The sequence below is a fragment of the Vigna radiata genome, chromosome 8 (genome assembly GCF_000741045.1).
Source record: "Vigna radiata var. radiata cultivar VC1973A chromosome 8, Vradiata_ver6, whole genome shotgun sequence".
Classification (NCBI taxonomy): domain Eukaryota; kingdom Viridiplantae; phylum Streptophyta; class Magnoliopsida; order Fabales; family Fabaceae; genus Vigna; species Vigna radiata.
In genome coordinates, this window is record NC_028358.1 from 22,465,810 (window position 1) to 22,484,500 (window position 18,691).

General features: G+C 34.7%; 5 protein-coding genes across 6 annotated transcripts; 4 read left to right on the plus strand and 1 right to left on the minus strand.

The window, feature by feature from the left end:
- The first annotated feature begins 4,529 nt into the window (after positions 1-4,529).
- On the plus strand, positions 4,530-9,526 carry LOC106771140 (putative pentatricopeptide repeat-containing protein At1g02420). Of its 2 annotated transcripts, none has more exons than XM_014657061.2 (5): positions 4,530-6,564; positions 7,296-7,402; positions 8,241-8,310; positions 8,424-8,602; positions 8,737-9,526. In XM_014657061.2, exon 1 carries the CDS (start codon positions 4,687-4,689, stop codon positions 6,187-6,189), a length of 1,503 nt encoding a protein of 500 aa, XP_014512547.1. In that variant the 5' UTR covers positions 4,530-4,686; the 3' UTR covers positions 6,190-6,564; positions 7,296-7,402; positions 8,241-8,310; positions 8,424-8,602; positions 8,737-9,526. The 2 variants fall into 2 exon arrangements, with proteins under 2 accessions (XP_014512547.1, XP_014512546.1); XM_014657060.2 differs by having other exon boundaries at positions 8,241-8,349; positions 8,737-9,524.
- A 109-nt stretch (positions 9,527-9,635) lies between these two features.
- Positions 9,636-10,911, plus strand: LOC106771781. The gene is made up of 6 exons (XM_022785047.1): positions 9,636-9,856; positions 9,936-10,058; positions 10,140-10,268; positions 10,361-10,464; positions 10,549-10,639; positions 10,719-10,911. The coding sequence occupies exons 1-6, from the start codon at positions 9,788-9,790 to the stop codon at positions 10,818-10,820; spliced, it is 618 nt and encodes a 205-aa protein (XP_022640768.1). The 5' UTR covers positions 9,636-9,787; the 3' UTR covers positions 10,821-10,911.
- A 1,407-nt stretch (positions 10,912-12,318) lies between these two features.
- Positions 12,319-13,419, minus strand: LOC106770378. Its single transcript, XM_014656193.1, has 5 exons — positions 13,176-13,419; positions 12,967-13,103; positions 12,798-12,899; positions 12,497-12,715; positions 12,319-12,408 (listed from the first exon to the last, which is right to left on the minus strand). Exons 1-5 carry the CDS (start codon positions 13,417-13,419, stop codon positions 12,319-12,321), a joined length of 792 nt encoding a protein of 263 aa, XP_014511679.1.
- A 920-nt stretch (positions 13,420-14,339) lies between these two features.
- Positions 14,340-15,752, plus strand: LOC106770379 (protein FAR-RED IMPAIRED RESPONSE 1-like). The gene has a single exon (XM_014656194.1). It carries the CDS (start codon positions 14,340-14,342, stop codon positions 15,750-15,752), a length of 1,413 nt encoding a protein of 470 aa, XP_014511680.1.
- A 66-nt stretch (positions 15,753-15,818) lies between these two features.
- Positions 15,819-16,748, plus strand: LOC106770380 (protein FAR1-RELATED SEQUENCE 4-like). The gene is made up of 2 exons (XM_014656195.1): positions 15,819-16,502; positions 16,602-16,748. Exons 1-2 carry the CDS (start codon positions 15,819-15,821, stop codon positions 16,746-16,748), a joined length of 831 nt encoding a protein of 276 aa, XP_014511681.1.
- The last annotated feature ends 1,943 nt before the right edge of the window (positions 16,749-18,691 follow it).

An 18,691-nucleotide genomic window follows, 5' to 3' on the forward strand; every position in this document is an offset into this window, starting at 1 on the left:
ATATATATATATATATATATATATATATATAACAATATTGTATATATTGACTATATTTTTAATGATTATTAACTGACAATGCAATATAAACTATTAAATACATATATCTAGTTATTGATTCACAAAATTAAATGATTGGAAACCAGCATCCAAAAGGTACAAATATTTAGTTGTTATGTTTGAAATATTGTCTGTACTGTAGGGAATTAGGACAGACGGTCCAACAAAAGACATGGACGACCGTCACATCGCCTGGGAGAGCGGAGACTCGGTTGGGCCGGCCATGACGACCGGCCAAATCCGCAGCAAATCGTAACGAAGCCTCGTTGGCGTAAGATCCCCAAAAAGCTTGAGACGAAACGTATAACCACAGGCGGCAAACCCCCTTTTTGCTGTAGCGTCTGCATGACTGTAAACAATTATAATCGGTCGCGACGGCCGGCAAGCTTCTGAAGCTAAAGCATCAAGCACCTGAGATTAAGGTAAAACCATATTAATTTTGACAGGCCTGTGATTGGGCCGTGATTAAGATCTCGCTAATCATTGGCCCATTAGAAAAACTATAAATAAGAGTCAAAGGTAAGAGGTAAGGACACGTTTGAATGCTCATTTATTTCTCTTTCTCTTTCTATCTCTACCTTTATTGCAAGAGAACTAGAACACTGACTTGAGCGTCGGAGTATCATTAGCAGGGGAAGAGTGATCAACCGAGAATCGGAGTAACGGAAGACCAGACGGTTCGGAGTGAGAAATTGTGCAAGGGAGCTTGGACCCAATCCCGATCGGAACATTATGTATATAATGTCAATGAAAATAAAAAAGTTAAAAATAGTTTATTTTTTGAGAAATGTGAGTCAACAAATATATAATTGTATTGGCTTTAATTACCCAAATGGAGATTGTCCACGTTTATTTTATAACTATTAAAATAAAATATATTATTCAATTTATAGAAAATATATTTTTAAAAGGTAATTATAAAAAGCTATCTCTACCAGGGAAAACACATGTTGCATGTTTATAATTTTTTTATAATAATAAATTATTATTATGAAAATAAATATAAATAATTTTTATAATTTTATTGTAAATCACTTTTATTTATTTTATAGGCAGTTTTGTAACTAAAAAAAATTAAGTTTAAGAAAATAGTTAAATTTTAAGAAACTATTAATTAATAAAATAATTATTTTAATTTAAGAAAACATTTATTTAAAAGATAAATTAAAAAATATATATAAACATTCAAAGAAGAATTTATGTATAGATATAAATATTTTTATAATTTCATTGTAAATAATTTTATTTATTTTATAGGTAATTTTAGAATTAAAAAATGTTGAGTTTAAAAAACATAAAATAAAAAAATGATTAAATTTAAAGAAAAGATAAAATTGATAAAATAATTATTTTAATTTAAAAAATATTTCAAAAATTTGAAAATATGGTAAAAAGGAGAATCCTTCTATACGCAGATTTAAATATAAACAAGAGTAAAATTGATAATAAAATATATAAAAAATGCATTCATTAAAAAAAATCTTTATTAATAGATATAAATATTTAAGTTAATTTTCAGCTAGACTATGTATATTATATTATTTGAACAACATAATCTCAGTCATAAGAATATCCATATATTCCTAAATAACATTTGTGAATTAATAACTTCACATCATAATAATATTCTAAAAAACTTAATCACAGTCCACACAAAAATTATAAAATTGACTTAATTTGTTTTGATTTGTACTTAATTTATATTAGGAACATTAATTAGATTAATAGGTAATGTTTAGTGGCAGAAAGTTGGGTGTTGTTTCTTACACCTTCCCAAGTGGGACCTGTATCTCTCCACTATTTTAATTTAGGTTTAAATTCTTTTTCGTCCTTAAATTAAGTTTTGATGTTCAGTTTAGTCACCGCTTTTAAAAATGTCAACCTTTAGTTCTTATGATATGAAAAATATATCAAACCAGTCCTCATAACAGCACTTAATGAACAATAAATCACAAGTTTTCATACCTAGGTATCCAATATTTTGTGATTTGTTAACGGAAGGTGTTATGAACAACAAATCACTTAAATGAAAAACTTGTGATTTGTTGACAGCACTTAATGAACAATAAATCACAAGTTTTCATACTTAGGTATCCAATATTTTGTGATTTGTTAACGGAAGGTGTTATGAACAACCAATCACTTAATGAAAAACTTGTGATTTGTTAACGAATAGGACTGATTTGATACATTTTTCATATCATAGGGACTAAAGATTGACATTTTTAAAAAATGGGAACTAAATTGAACATCAGAACTTAACTTAAGGACCACCAAAAAAGGGTTTAAACCTTTAATTTATTTAAAAATATTCTACACCTCCTTAAATTTTTTTTTATTCCAAAAATACCCTACACCTCCCTATTATCCTTAACAATCTTTCTCTTTCTCTCTTTACATTAATGGGGCAGCATTTACATGGCTCGCATTTACATGATTCAAATTTGAACTTGTGATATATTTTCTTAAATAAGTTTGATTCAATCTTATTTTTATTGTTTAATATATTTTTTTCTTTTCAAATTACTTAATAAATGCTAAAATTTTGTTCTAAATTTCTAGAAAAATGTTTATAAATAAGTGTTTTTTTTACATATAATATATATATAATTTTTAATATTATATTATGTTTTAACTCACCGACATGTTTGACTCAAATAACATGAATAAAATATTTAATTTATTAGATAAATAATATAAAAATATTATTAAATACTTAAAATATAAAAAAAATTATTTGTTAAAGATTTAGAATTTGTTTAGTTCTTTAGTATATAATANAAAATATAAAAAAAATTATTTGTTAAAGATTTAGAATTTGTTTAGTTCTTTAGTATATAATAATAATATATCATTATTTACTATTAATATTATTATGTTTATTATTTTGTATTTGCATCTAACTTTTAATTTTATAAAATAGAAATGGTAGAAGTACTAATATTGAAGTTTCCTTTGAATTTTATGTTAAAAATTATAGATATTATATATAAAAAAAACACAAATATATATAAACATTTTTCTAGAAATTTAGAACAAAATTTTACCATTTATTAAGTAATTTGAAAAGATTCAACAACAAAAATAAGATTCAATCAAACTTATTTAAGAAAATATATATATCACAAATCAAACTTATTTAAGAAAATATATATTACAAATTCAAATTTGAGTCATGTAAATACTCCATTAATGTAGAGAAAGAAGATGTGTAGGGTATTTTTGGAATAAAAAAAAATAGTGAGGAGATGTAAAATATTTTTGAAATAAATTAAAATAATGGAGAATTGTGATTATTACGCGGTTCAGTTTCTGTATCTTGTTGTTGCTCGTGATTATAACTGTGTCCGCAATGATTTCTGCTTCAAATTTATTCTTTTCCTGCCTTGGTTTCTTTATGAAGAAATTATGTGCATGGTTGGTTGGAAATTAATTTAGATTTAGGGTTTGCGTATTGTTGCTACAGCTAACCTTAGCGCAGTACGTATATTAAAAATAACAAGGTAGTGAGGTCTGATTGTGTGTTGGGTTAATTCATTATGTATAATTATGTTCAGATTATGGTCAACATTAGGTATAAGAGAACTGAATGATTGATATTCAAATTGATGTTAAGTGTTATTACTAGAATACCTTACATAGCTTTTAAGGATGAATGTATATGAGTTATTTATTAGAAACTGGTTTTAATTGAATGAGAGCTTATGTGTTTGAATCCATGTGGTGTAATGTGATGGGTGAAACTAGTTTGATGCAGTGGTAATTATGATTTAAATAAAGTGGATGAGAATTGAAAATTGCTTAAAACTAGGTAAATGATATATGGTCGTAGAGTAAAGACGGGTATGTTTGATCTGAAATATTAATCTGATTTGCTGGATTGGATGTTTTGGGTTTAGGGGTATGAAATATGAGTATTGTTTAATGTTCGATAAATAAAACTGATATGAACATATGTTTAGCTTTCAACGTGTGGATGGGGTTAATGGGATATCTAATCAGGGGTTATAGGGAATTGGCTGGTTCTTTTCTGTGCAGGATCAGTTTTGTGTTTTATGATATATTATTGCAAATGAAAATGCTATGTTTTGTTGGAATGTTAGTAGATGTGAGATTGTATGGTAGGTTGATATTGGATCAGAATAGTAGGATAAGAGAACTCACTGAATTGATGAAAGGTCAAATTGTTTCGAATGTCAAAATGACTATCTGAAATGTGAATTTTTTTTTTCGTAATTTCTTCATCATATATGTGATAAACTGAATTGTATAATTGCTTGTACGAATAGTTGCAAGTCTAGAACATGAATTAGATTCTGATTATATTTTAATGGTTAAATATGTTTTGGAAGTTGGTGTAGGTACGAAGAAAGTGTCCAGAATTGATGTTGGATGGTTTATATATAAATGATGTATGTTCTGCTATAAAATTTAAGAATTTAATATATATGCAGGGCTGCAGGGTGCCGAAATGTATGTTTGGTGATTGGAGGAAAATGGAAGTGTAGACAGTTGGGCACAAAAATTTTTAATAAACAAAAAATTATTCAATAACTACCTAAACTTACATAAAGCGACGTGAACCTGTTTCAGTTCTTGTTTTCCTTCACTTCACAAATTCAAAAAATGTTGGTGAGACATTTCTCGGTGAAATCGCGGTTGAATTGTGCTCTTCCCTCAATCGTATTTCCACACTGCTTCTCAAGCTCCAATGAAAACGATGACGTACAGAAAGTGTTCGGCATACTCAGTAGCACTTCCACGTCGGAACAGCTGAAACAATCCTTGAAATCAAGCGGTGTTTTCCTCTCCAATGAATTGATCGATCAAGTTCTCAAGAGGGTACGCTTCAGCCATGGGAACCCCTCCCAAACGCTTGAGTTTTTCCGTTACACCGGAAGAAGGAAAGGGTTTTACCATACTGCGTTTTCCCTCGACACCATGCTATACATTCTTGGAAGAAGCCGCATGTTTGGTCACGTTTGGGACCTCTTAATCGAATGCCGTCGAAAAGACCAAACGGCCATAACGGCTCGCACTATTATGGTCGTGTTGGGCAGAATTGCCAAAGTGTGTTCAGTTCGACAAACGGTGGACTCGTTTAGAAAGTTCAGGAAGCTGGTGACTGAGTTTGATACTAATTGTTTCAATGCTCTGTTGAGAACGTTGTGTCAGGAGAAGAGCATGACGGATGCTAGAAANGTTTACCATAGTTTNAAGCATCGGTTTCGNCCAAATTTACAGACTTTTAACATTCTTCTTTCCGGGTGGAAGACCCCTGAGGATGCTGAGGGGTTCTTGAAGGAGATGAAGGAAATGGGGGTGGCACCTGATGTTGTTACATACAATAGTTTGGTGGATGTTTACTGCAAGGGGAGGGAAATTGAGAAGGCGTATAAGGTGCTTGAGGAAATGCGTGAACGGGATTTGTCGCCGGATGTGATCACGTATACATGTATCATTGGTGGGTTGGGGTTGATTGGGCAGCCTGATAAAGCCAAAGATGTTTTGAAGGAGATGAAGGAGTATGGGTGTTACCCTGATGCCGCAGCCTACAATGCTGCCATCAGGAATTTCTGCATTGCAAAGAGGCTTGGTGATGCTAATGGTTTGGTGGAGGAGATGGTGAGCAAGGGTTTGAGTCCGAATGCAACTACTTACAATTTGTTCTTTAGGGTATTTTACTGGTCCAATGATTTGCATAACTCTTGGATCATGTACAATAGGATGATGGTTGAGGGGTGCCTTCCGAATACGCAGTCTTGTATGTTCTTGATAAGGTTGTTTAGAAAGTATGAGAAGGTGGATATAGCGCTGCAATTATGGGGGAACATGATGGAAAAGGGTTTTGGGTCGTATACCTTGGTTTCTGACATTCTGTTTGACTTGCTTTGTGATATGGGGAAGTTGGAAGAAGCAGAGAAGTGCTTTTTGGAGATGATTGAAAAGGGGCAGAAACCGAGTAATGTGTCGTTTAGAAGAATTAAGGTTCTTATGGAACTAGCAAAGAGACATGAGGCCCTTGAGAGCTTGACGCAGAAAATGTCCATATTTGGGCGACCACTCCAATTGCATCAAAGTTCGATGAGCAAAACTGACACAGCGGATTCTCTCTTTACTAATAGTTAGAACTGATTGTGGCAAAATGAATGGAAGATCAAGCGTCTTAAATCTGTTACAGAAGTGGTTGGAACATTCAATAATGCCTTTTAATATTAGTTTGAGACATTTGCGATAAGAGAGTTGAACGGTTATTTAGGTGGAGTCAGAAGTTTTTCTGTTAACTGCAAATTGGGGTTGACATAAGTGTGTTGGGACTGTTGTGACATGAGTTGTGATCAGTCCATTTGTGGTTTTCTATTTTTGAAACAAAACTGGAACATTTTGAATGTTGTGGTTGCATTGCAGTTGTTTGGGGCTTTTTGTATCGATAGGAATCACTTCATAATTGTTAGTTGATGTGGCTGTGGACAATGCTGCAACTTCAATATGTGTTTATTCTAGGTGAAACTGCAGTTTATATCTTGATGCCAGAAAATAAATAAAATGTAGAATCAAGATCTAATAGAGGTTTTATTTTTCCTGCAAATTTACGAGGTATCAAGGATCGAACAAAATTGCATCTGCAATTTAAGATATTGTTTAGAATAAATAGTATATCCACGAGCAATATAAAGGGTTTTTATGCTGCTACCCAATGACAAACCATCGTTAGTGATAAATTTGTTAGTGTTTTTAATAATATCCATAAAAGCCATACTTAGGATGAGGTTTGATATGACAATGAATATTAAACTTTTAACTTAATATTGCATGCCTGTTAAACTCATAATGTTAGTTCATTTTGCAAGTTTTACCTCGTTTGTTCTTGAAGTTTGCGGACGTTTTCATGTTATTTGTTTGGAGAAATAACCTGGATTTATAGAGTACCGTGTTTAGTTATTAGGGATTGGCCCCGTTGTTTTTTCATTTGGAATAAACCCAAACTCTAGTTGAACTCAGCTTGTATCTTGGTCAGCTGAGTTCAGGTGAGGTCTGGGCTGTTTCAACTTAAAAAAACATGATAAAACATAGATGACTTTCATGTTAGTTTGGGGAAGGAAACGAGATCTAATGGGAGAACTTGTCTAATGTAACTTCATTTTTGCATTTTCACTAGTTTGGTTTAGTTTTCTTTTATTGTTGGTTACAAAGAAGTTACTTCTAATATTGTCTTTTACGTCATGTTATTTTAGGTTGTTAAGGAAACACTTCTCATATTGTTCTGAGGACTTTGAATACAAAGGAGGACCATTTTCAGCAAGGGATGATTTTTGGCTTGACATTTTGAAATTCATGCCATGTAAGTATTCCCTAATGTCCCAAAAAGCTTCTCGCTTTCCCATCTTTTTTTCATTATGTCTCTTAGTGATTATTTTCAGTACTTGATATTTCCCTTCACTCTTTTCCTTGGTCATGCCTACTAAACTGTTGTAATGCTGTATTTTCATTTATTTTAAGGAAAAGTTTTGATCTTTCTCCTGCTAAATTGAAGTAGATGACTTATATTGGGGTATATACGATTTCTGTTCTCAGTTGAGTTACACATTTCATCTTGATATATTTTCCTTTCATTCATGTTCAACGCAAAAACATTTCTAGTAATGGCTCTGTTTGGTGTATGATGTGTTGCATACAGGCATGGTAGCATGGTGCTTTGATTAGGATACACGGTTGAAATGTGTCTCCACTCACCAACAGCCATTTATTATAAGACTTTTGTGGTGTTTATGGATTTTAGTAGTACACCTTTTTTTAGAATGTTTTGCCAAAATTTTGAAGAAAAAGATTTTGGAGATTTAAACTCTCTGACAAAACAAAAGGACAGTGGCATCTATTCGAACACTGTTATATGATCGGAACATTATAGGACAATCAGGAGTCATCAATTCATCTTTATTATTCAAACACTTTTAATCATGTTATCTAAAATGTATTTTACGAAATCTTTTTATGCGCTTGTTTACTGCTGGCACTTTCCTCGGTGCATGGTTAGAAAATTACAATAATTTATAAAACTTCAGTGCTTTCTATAATATTATACATACATATTGTACGATGCTGATTTCCCTTTGCCTTATGTATTTTATTTTTTAGCATGCCTATCTTAATTTTTAATCCTAGCAGAGTTTTCGTTGCAGTCTTCTCTGAATGGATCTGCTTCAAATCTTCCAGATGGTGCCGGACGATCTTTTGCGACATCGTTTTCTGGTCAGTCTGGTGCAGCCTCCCCAATTTTTCATCACACTGGTGGGGAGCTTTTACTGGATTTACTACATTTCATCTTCCCGTCTAGTTGTATAATTGATAGGTTCTTGCTGCAGGAGCTATTCAAGGATTTCACAATATTCATGGGAGCTTTAATGTTCCCAACATGCCCGGTTCACTCACATCGGGAAATTCAACTATAAATAATGTGCCATCTGGTGGTGTTCAACATTCCACTGGAAGCCTTTCTAGTGGAAGATTTACATCCAACAATCTACCAGTTGCATTGTCTCAGGTATGTATTATTGGTTTTTGGGAGTTTGAGTGTAACAATTGAAAGTTTGTGTGTATTGTCACCTTTCATTCTGTTATTCTATTTTTTTGGTAGGCTATTTACTGGTTTTTCACCTGTCCCCATTATATTTGCAGCTATCTCATGGAAGCTCCCATGGACATTCAGGAGTCACCAATAGAGGAGGTATAAGTGTTGTAGGGCATTCAATATGGATGCGGTGGCAAGGACTGCAAAAGCACCTGAAAAAGATGAAAATAGTTGTGAACCTCCACGTGTTGGAAGATTGGAAAAAGTTAGAAAAAACAACTAGAAAATAAAAAGTCTTAAAGATGAAATTGTTGCTATAAGGAAGGCGTTAAATCAACGAAGAAAGACTGGAAGGTTTCACCAAAATGTTTCCGTTGACGAAGCTGGTGTTGATGTTGTGGGTGAGGGGAATGAAGGAGGTGTCGAAGAAGCAGCGGTTGATGATACAGTTGAAGACGAAGCAGGTGCTGATGAAGGAGTTGCTGGTGAAGCAACTTTTAGTGAAACAGCTGGAGATGAAGATGGTGTACATGAAGAAGAAATAACTGCAGCACCTGTTGATCAAGTTGCTGCAACTGCAGCACCTGTTGATGAAGCAACTGCACCTGCAGCAGCTATTGATAAAGCACGTGCAGATGAGCAACCTTTTCATGAAGCAGTTGCACACGAACAAGGTGTTGACGAAGTTATTGCAGATGAAGATGTTGTTGATGAATTACCCCCACGGGATCCACCAGCTTTCGTTGACATTGGTGGTGATGATGATGAAGCTGATCAATTAATTCCACATGTACAACCGTTGGTTGTGGAGCCTTTGACTACTATTCCTGCCGATCTAATCACAAGGGTGGATTTGGAGAAGTTGTACTACATTTTGACTTGAAAAGACATTGTAGTAAGGTAACATAGTATTAAATTATTTATGTTATTAATGTATAATGATATTTGGTACATGATATAATATTGTTATTTTTTCAGCTATGTTTGTGAAATAATGGGTCAATTGTTGACAACGAGGGACTGCAGCTCCTTAGGTCCTCGAGAATGTGTTGACAACATGGTAAATATATTATTGACTTTTAGAAGTTGATATTAAAGTTGAATCAGCTGATGTTAAAGTTGTTTATTGTTTTCTAGGTTATAATTTTTGCAGCAACCATGTTTATGTATTTTGAAAAAAGGTCAACTGGAGTCATAAAAAGGATGATCTTCAGTCCAATGTTTGCGGTAAAAACTAACATTAAAAATTGTTTTTATTTTTGGTATGTTGTATTGTTTATTGATTATGGTTGTTGTTATTTTTAAGACTCACTTACTAACTGACAATAAGAGGCGAGTTGCCAAAAAACAGGTCTGGCAACTTATAGATTACCAGCCTTATTTTCGGCACGATCTAGTAAGACTTCATGATTTATTATCTGTTGATTGGGTGAGTAAGTTGTTGTTATTGATGACTTAATAGTTTCTTTAGTTAGTAGTTTTATTTTAACATATCCGAAATGTTACTTAGGTTTTCATTCCAGTTGTAACCAAGAATCACTGGTGGTGCTATGCACTGAGGGTCTGCACCATGCAGTTTTTTGTTATTGACTCATTGGAGAAGGGAATCAGCGGACGTGCTGGGATTGACCGAAGCATTGTACGTTTTACTGTTGATGTTCAGTTGTTCAGTTGTCATTGATGAAGTTGTTGGTAATTTGACTATTTTTTCCTTATATATGAACAATGCAGGCTAAAAGTATTCAGCGGTTTTGGGGTTTGCTGACTAATACATATGAAGATTCCAAGATTGCTTTCAATGTTGAGCAAGCCAAGATCCCAGTGCAACCTAACACGTGAGCCTATATTAGGTTTAATTTAAATTTGAACATGTTTTCATTAACAAAAGATTATCTTGCTTAATTTGATTATTTGTACAGATACGACTGTGGTTTAATCATGATGAAAGTGATGGAATTATGGGATGGAGAGGACAAATATGATGGCAAAAACATGCCTGATTATAGTAATGTATGTTGATTGATGAATTTATAAATTTAAGTCTATATTATAACAATTTTGCCTAAATTAATATTAATGTTCGTTGTAGGAGGAATTGGCTGCGTTTAGAAAGAAGTACATATATGACTGGATTATAGATGCTGAAAACATGCGAAGATTGGGAGTCTTGCAGCACTTTGGATTAGTATAGGAAATTACATAAATATATGTGTTTACATTGTAATTAGCAACAGATTGAGTAGACAATGTAATGATGTACAGTCTTGCAAATTTTTACAATGGCTATATTTAAATATTTGTTAAACTTTTAAGGAAATGAATACACATTGTTATTACTGATTTTTCGTATTTAATATTGTGGCACAATTGTTCACAGGTTTGTGAAATGAAAAATGACATAGTGAAGGTTGTGCCTTTTGGGTCTTCTGTAATCGCTTACAAGGATGCAGTAAGCGATTACCAGTGGAAAACATGGATTATGTACTGAAAGTTGGCACCTACGCCCTGGTTTTTGTAATGCTGATCCCAAGTGGGCACTGAGGGCTAAGATGAATACAATTAGGTGGGAAGAGTACAAGTGTTGTGTGATTTCAAGTGGTGTGTGATTTCCACATCAATTAGGTTGTGTAATCGCTTACAGACAGCCTGTAAGCGATTACCAGGTGACAACATGGATTCTGTACTGAATCTTGGTAGCTGCTCCCTGGTTTTTTAAACGCCGCTCCCAAGTGGGTGTTGGGGGCTAAGATGGATACAATTAGGTGGGAAGACTGCAAGTGTTGTGTGATTTCAAGTGCTGTCTGATTTACACAAGCAATAAGGTGGTGTAATCGCTTACAGACAGCCTATAAGCGACTACCAGGTGACAACATAAATTCTGTACTGAATCTTGGTAGCTGCTCCCTGGTTTTTTAAATGCCGCTCCCAAGTGGGTGTTGGGGGCTAAGATGGATACAATAAGGTGGGAAGAGTGCAAGTGTTGTGTGATTTCAAGTGGTGTCTGATTTGCACAAGCAATTAGGTGCTGTAATCGCTTACAGACAGCCTGTAAGCGATTACCAGGTGACAACATGGATTCTGTACTGCATCTTGGTAGCTGCTCCCTGGTTTTTTAAACGCTGCTCCCAAGTGGGTGTTGGGGGCTAAGATGGATACATATAGGTGGGAAAAGTACAAATTTGTGTGATTTCAAGTGGTGTGTGATTTCCACAAGCAATTAGGTTGTGTAATCGCTTACAGACAACCTGTAAACGATTACCAGTTGACAACATGGATTCTGTACGGAATCTTGGTAGCTGCTCCCTGGTTTTTTAAACGCTGCTCCCAAGTGGGTGTTGGGGGCTAAGATGGATACAATTAGGTGGGAAGAGTGCAAGTGTTGTGTGATTTCAAGTGCTGTCTGATTTGCAGAAGCAATTAGGTGGTGTAATCGCTTACACACAGGTGACAACATTGATTCTGTACTGAATCTTGGTAGCTGTTCCCTGGTTTTTTAAACGCTGCTCCCAGTACACTAATACCATCATAATATATCAATTCAAAAGAAAGCAACGATCATGAACGATGACAAAGTCTTCAAAATAAATATTAGAGTCGTTCCAAATACATATTACAGTCATTCCAAATACATATTACAGTCATCCGAAATACATATTACAGTCATCCAAAATACATATCACATATTACAGTCATCCAAAATACTTATTACAGTCTTCCAATTTAAAAGTATCAAATATAGTAAACATTAGTACGAAGGACCTTAAAGGATTCAAATTCACCTGCAAAAGAAAACAAACATGGAATAACAAGTCTATTGAATAACATTTACATTTCATTAGTGTTTTGTCCATTGTTGTTGTTTGGTACTTTCGATGTAGATGGTTGTAGATGATGAGGTTTTCTTAATTTTCGCATAATTTCAGCAATATTTGGTTCTTCAAGTACAAGGGGTCGAATGACTGGTTTCTGTGTCTCCATGACGAGTTCTTTAGTGGGAGGACATATGTCAGCGGCAAAGACTTTGATTACATTTGGAAGTACTATGTTAAGGTAACAGTTTGGGGGAAAAACACTGAATGTACGAACCTAAATGAGAAGAAGCAATTTATATTAGTAACAATACCAAAACTTATGGAGTATAAATAGAGGTTTGAATAACATGGGTTACATTGTTAAGTATCATAACGCAACCAACACCGATATGTTGACCAAAATTTGGATCTTTAAGAACTTTGTTATGTAAGGACGCCTTCGTAGTCGCAGTAGGGTCCTGGTAACAGATAATATCACATTACATAAACTTTAAGAATTATAATTATGTTAAGGTTAAATATTACCTTTAGAGTCAGTTTCATATCACCCAATCCATTTGGGTGACACTCCTTAACAATACAAGCAACAAGGTGAAGGGTTGACACCGATTTTGCTGTATGTAGTTGGTTCACATTATTAATATCACCATCTGTCACAATATCTGCATATGTATAGTAATTTGAGTAGCAAGGCAACCTACATTTAAAACAACAAAGTATATAGAATCACTGACCATGGTGTTCGATGTACATCTCAGCCCATTTCCATGGATTTGAATTGAAATCTCTTTCATAAGTTGCTTTTGCAACTTCCTCAGCAAATTGTTGGGTAGTACGGGTGTCATTACTTATCCTATTCATAATAGCTGCCTGCACATTCCCAACCGGACCAGGAATCAATGATGATGAACTATCACATTTTTTCAAGAATGATTCCAGGACATCCTCCTCAATTTGAAGACCTTTCCAAGCATCCATTGTATAAGTATCTGGAAGAACATTAAATCAATGTTAAGGAAAACAAATCATTTTCACTTAGAATATGTAAGATCTTTTCCAAATGCACATTACTTGGAGTTCTTCGTAAAGGGAGTAAAAGTGAGAGTGACTTCCAACATGACAAAGATTGGTCATATATAAAGACAAAGAATATTATTATTATCTATTAATTTTTGAAATATTATTTTTTACAGGAAATTATAATTGATCTGACTAATCAAGGCTAGTAAAAATCGTAAAAGTTTTGTTAATTTGGTCCAAAATATTAAAACTTTATTTTTGCTCACCTTTTTTATAAATTTCCTAATGGAGGCATNATGAGAAGTTCACTTTTGCACTCCATCCAGTAAAGTACACACCTTTTTTACTTAGTTGCAATTAATGCAGCCAAATTTTAAGTGAGTTGTACACTCAACCTCTTCACACCTTTCACCTAATCTATGACATGCATTAAATGCATTTAATGGTCCTTCCTTAATTGTGATTGTTGTAGTATGTTCCTGTCTTATGCAACCACCCAAACCATTAAAGTCTTTCTACCTTAATCCCGTTAAAGGTTGCAACTTTTAAGTGGTTTATTAGTTTTCTGTCTTCTTCTCATTGAAGGAAAACCACTTTCATTGCCTTTTGTTTGATGTTCATTAAACACCACATTGAAGGCTTTCTTGGGTCGTTGGTGAGAAGCAGATCACCAACATTAAAGCAGTAGTCAATTGGTTCAACCACAAGAACTGTAAGCATAGCTCCTTGTATTCAATGTTTTCGTACTTTGATTGGTCTCATCCTTTATATTTTTATTTAACTTCGTTTTAAGTGTTATATCTTTGTTTTGTATATTTTTCGGTTTTTATAAAGATGTAGGAAATATCTTATTGTCAAGTTGACTTGAACACTCCAACATGGATTTGGTTGATGAAATGAATGAGGAATTAAATACGGATGAAGAGAGTAGTTTGAGGTTGGTTCCTACTTTGGACATGTCTTTTGACACAATGCAAGATGCAAAGAAATTTTATCAAGACTACGGTAGAAGAAGTGGATTTGGCATTCGAACCAGAACTTCTAAAAAGGATAGCAAGAACGTGGTGTATTACTTGAGATTGGTTTGTTCTAGGGAAGGTAAATATGTTTCCAGCATTCGTCCAGAGGTCAAAACTCTTCCCAGTCAGACTAATCAATGCCTTGCTGGAATAACCATTGCACGAAAAAAAGACAAATGGTTTGTTAGAACTGTAGTTTTAGATCACAGTCATGAGCTGTGTCCACAAACCTCCAATCTAATCCGTGGTAATAGGCAATTGAACATGCATGCCAAACACACTTTGGAAGTGAATGATGATGCTGGTGTTCGTATTAATAAGAGTTTCCTTAGCATAGTTAGTGAAGCGGGTGGATATGAAAACATGCAATTTGTTGAACGAGATGCTAGAAACTACATTGGTCAGCATAAAAGGTCACTGTGTAAGGAAGGTGATGGACAAGCATTGCTTCGACACTTTTCAAAAATGAGAGACCAGAATAATGAATTCTTCTATGAAATCGAGATGGATGAAGATAATAGAATTACTAGTGTCTTTTGGGTAGATGCTCAAAGCCGAGCTGCATGTGAGGAGTTTGGTGATGTCGTGTCGTTTGACACCACGTACTTAACCAACAAGTACGACATGCCATTTGCTCCATTTGTAGGAGTTAATCACCATGGACAATCGATCTTACTTGGTTGTGGATTGCTGTCATCAGAGGACACTTATTCATTTATATGGTTATTCAAATGTTGGTTAAGATGCATGGGAAACAAGGCGCCGAACAATATTGTAACTGATCAATGCAAGGCCATGGCAAATGCAATTGAAGAAGTGTTCCCAAAAACAAAACATAGGTGGTGTTTGTGGCACATTATGAAAAAAATACCTGAAAAATTTCAAGGGTATAAGAATTATGTTGGAATCAAGTGTGATATAAAAGTGGTTGTCTATGAATCTGTTAGTGCAATTGACTTTGAAACTGGTTGGAAACGACTACTTACCACACATGGCTTGGAAAATAATGATTGGCTATGTAATTTGTACGAAGAGAGAGGGAAATGGGTTCCATGTTACTTGAAGAATCACTTTTGGGCTGGTATGTCAACTACTCAAAAAAGCGAGGGAATGAATGCTTTCTTTGATGGTTTTATTAATTCCACTACCACACTGCAACAATTTGTGATTCAATATGATAATGCTTTAAAAGTAAAGGCCCAAAAAGAAATAGAAGCTGACTTTGCCTCTCTAAATACAAAAGTTGCATGTGGGTCTCAATCACCAATTTAGAGAGAATTTCAAGTTGAGTACACACATGAAAAATTTAAGGAAGTACAAAATGAGTTTCGATCAAGGATGAATTGTTTCATTAAAGACACGGTGAAGGAAAGTATTTTCAACATCTACACAATCAAAGAAGAGTGCATGTGGGATGGAAAATGTGCTCCAAAATATTACCGTGTTCAATTCGATCCTGTTTTAAAAGATATTACTTGCTCCTGCCTACTTTTTGAGTTTAGAGGCATTATATGTAGGCATTCGCTATTGGTTCTAGGTCAGGAAGATGTCCATAATGTACCCTCGAAATATGTACTTCGACGTTGGAGCAAAAACATCAGAAGAAAGCACACACTTATTAGAGCAACTTATAGTTCTTTACAGCATGATACCAAGATGCAAAGATACCAAACTTTGTGTCAGCAGTTCTATAATCTGGCTGAGACTGCATGTGAATCTGAATATGCTACTGCTCAGTTGGAAAAAGATTTGAAATGTCTTGCTAAAAAGTTCGGTTTGAGTTCATGCCTGAAAGATAACATCGTAAGTGAGGGAGGACAATTAAGGTATGAGAATGCCGTCACAGAAACTCCATCCTACAATACATGCGGCAGTAGTGACGTACTAGTTCGCAGTCCCGTCGCGGTTAAGCGAAAAGGCCGACCAAGAACTAACAGATTGAAATCAGCCGTTGAAAGTAGGTGTAAAAAGAAATCAAAGGCTACTAAAAAAAATTCTTCAACAACACTTTCTCAACCAAATGTGAGTGCATTAAATGTTGGTTTTCATATAATTATCATTAGTAAACATATTGTTATCTTATGTTACGTGTTGGTAATGTGTGTTAATTTCTGCACTCAGGAAACCACAACATGTAATGTCACACAAACCCACCAGGCCATGAAATATGCATCCCAAACAGTTCAGATATCCCAACTATCTGAAGTTGCTCCTAATGGATTTATGTCCTTGCTATCTGCGGTCCATAACACTTTTGAGAATATATAAATGTCAAGTATGTTGTTATTACTTGATATGGTAGTACTTTTGCTTATTAGTGGATTGAGTGTAGTTTGTGCTGACCATCACTTTTTTGACAATTGGAAAAATTATGTACTTTTATTATTTAAAACTGGGGGGTAATCGATTACAACAACAATGTAATCGATTACCATAATGGGCCTGACAGTTCTTTATGCAGTTGCAGACCAGATTTCAATATGATGTTGCAGTTTCAGCCCACGATGTCATGACTGGATGGAGGAACTGTTGTCACCCACTACCCCATTCCAATTAAATACCAGTGTAACCTACATTACTCCTTTAAAACCCAAATACCCCAAAAACATTTAACTTCCAACACACTCTGAAAACCCTAATAACCCAAAATGCCACCTCGCGCAAAGAAGACAACGAAGGCTTCGTCGTCGAGAACGACGCCTACTATTCCAGAACCAGTGTCCCCTCCATTATCGCCACGGGTTGCAGGTAATGATCTCTTCTCAAGCGACAAACAGTATGAAAGATTCGCTGCTCATTTCTTTGAACGTCCAATCCTCGAAGGACGGTATCTTTCAGATGAATTTATGGAACCTGGTAAATTCGAATTCTTCAACGTGTTGACGAAAGCAGGGCTAAATGAATTTGTCGCCTGCAGAACGCACTATTACCCCGAATTAGTCAGAGTTTTCTATAGCAATATGCGCATTTCAGATTCGGGAGTAATTCAAACCGAGGTCAAAAAGGTGAAAATCACAATCAAACCTTCTCTTTTTCATAAACTTACTACGATCCCCTCCGTAGGTGTACCCTTTGAAGGAACTATTGTTGATGACTGGAAGGAGGAATACAATTCTATTACTGCTAAGGCATTCCTTTGTAAAGAAGGTGAAAACTTACAAGGTAGATTAACTGCCGGCAAGCTCAAGTTCGAAACTAGGATATTACATTATGTAATTTGTCGAATTTTACTTCCACGTTCGACAAATGTTGCACAAATAACAGAGGAGGACATTTTGTTGCTCTGGGCACTAATGAATTCTGTTCAGATTAACTGGGGGCATCTCATTCGAAACAGGATGAAAAAGGCAACAAGGGACAACGACCAACTACCATATCCCCATCTAATTACCATATTCCTGGAACACTTTGGTGTGCTCTCTGACAGTGATCCTTTTACCCAAGTTAAAAGAAGGCAACAGATTGGTTTACAAGTTCTACAAACTTTTGGTTATCATAAAAATGCTGAAGGAATTTGGGTTTACAAGGAGTCTGTTCGCAATGTGGAAGATGTACAAGGCAAAGAAGAAGCAGACGAAGGTGATGAAGAACCTGAAAAAACAGAACAATGTCCAAATCCGGAACAATGCTCTTCTGGTACATTCACTGAAGTGATCAAAGAAATACAAGATCTATGTATGTTCGTTGGCGAAAGACTTGAAAGAATTGAAAATCGTGTCGGAGTTGTAGAGCAAGAACAGATTAACTTGCGCAATCAAGCTAATCAACCACCACCTACTTAGAGTAGAATTATTTCCATAATGTTATGTCCTGTTTACCTTTGGAACTTTGTGTTTTACCAACTGTTGATCAATCTTTATGTTATTGTAATTGGCAATCTTTAATGTTATGAACTTATTTATTCCTTTTACTTGTGATTGATTTTCATCTCATGTTAAGAATCATTAGAGTACTGTTATTGTTATTCGTTAATATCAATGTAATTGCCAGTGTTCAAAGCAAAAAATTCCATCTACAATAGGGTGTCATAAGTACCAAATTGTAGTTGTTAACTGAAATGAATGTAATGGCATGCTTGACAAAACCTGGGAGTCACTCAGCCGGGCTCAGTTAGCAGCGCTGAGGATTTGGTACAAAACTGATTTTCCTTACTGGTAAGCGATTACAGGGCCTATGTAATCGCTTACGGTGGCATCAGACCTCTACTTCCT

Excerpts from the sequence above, each read along its gene's own strand:
- LOC106771781 (XM_022785047.1), top strand. The coding sequence starts at position 9,788 with ATGTTTATGTATTTTGAAAAAAGGTCAACTGGAGTCATAAAAAGGATG. Across the intron at positions 10,059-10,139 it reads ATTTATTATCTGTTGATTGG|GTTTTCATTCCAGTTGTAAC; the intron begins GTGAGTAAGTTG and ends AATGTTACTTAG. Across the intron at positions 10,640-10,718 it reads ACATGCCTGATTATAGTAAT|GAGGAATTGGCTGCGTTTAG; the intron begins GTATGTTGATTG and ends TGTTCGTTGTAG.
- LOC106770378 (XM_014656193.1), bottom strand. The coding sequence starts at position 13,419 with ATGGATGCTTGGAAAGGTCTTCAAATTGAGGAGGATGTCCTGGAATCA. Across the intron at positions 12,716-12,797 it reads GCGTTATGATACTTAACAAT|GTTCGTACATTCAGTGTTTT; the intron begins GTAACCCATGTT and ends CTTCTCATTTAG. Across the intron at positions 12,409-12,496 it reads TACAACCATCTACATCGAAA|GTGAATTTGAATCCTTTAAG; the intron begins GTACCAAACAAC and ends TTTCTTTTGCAG.
- LOC106770379 (XM_014656194.1), top strand. The coding sequence starts at position 14,340 with ATGGATTTGGTTGATGAAATGAATGAGGAATTAAATACGGATGAAGAG.
- LOC106770380 (XM_014656195.1), top strand. The coding sequence starts at position 15,819 with ATGAATTGTTTCATTAAAGACACGGTGAAGGAAAGTATTTTCAACATC. Across the intron at positions 16,503-16,601 it reads CAACACTTTCTCAACCAAAT|GAAACCACAACATGTAATGT; the intron begins GTGAGTGCATTA and ends TTCTGCACTCAG.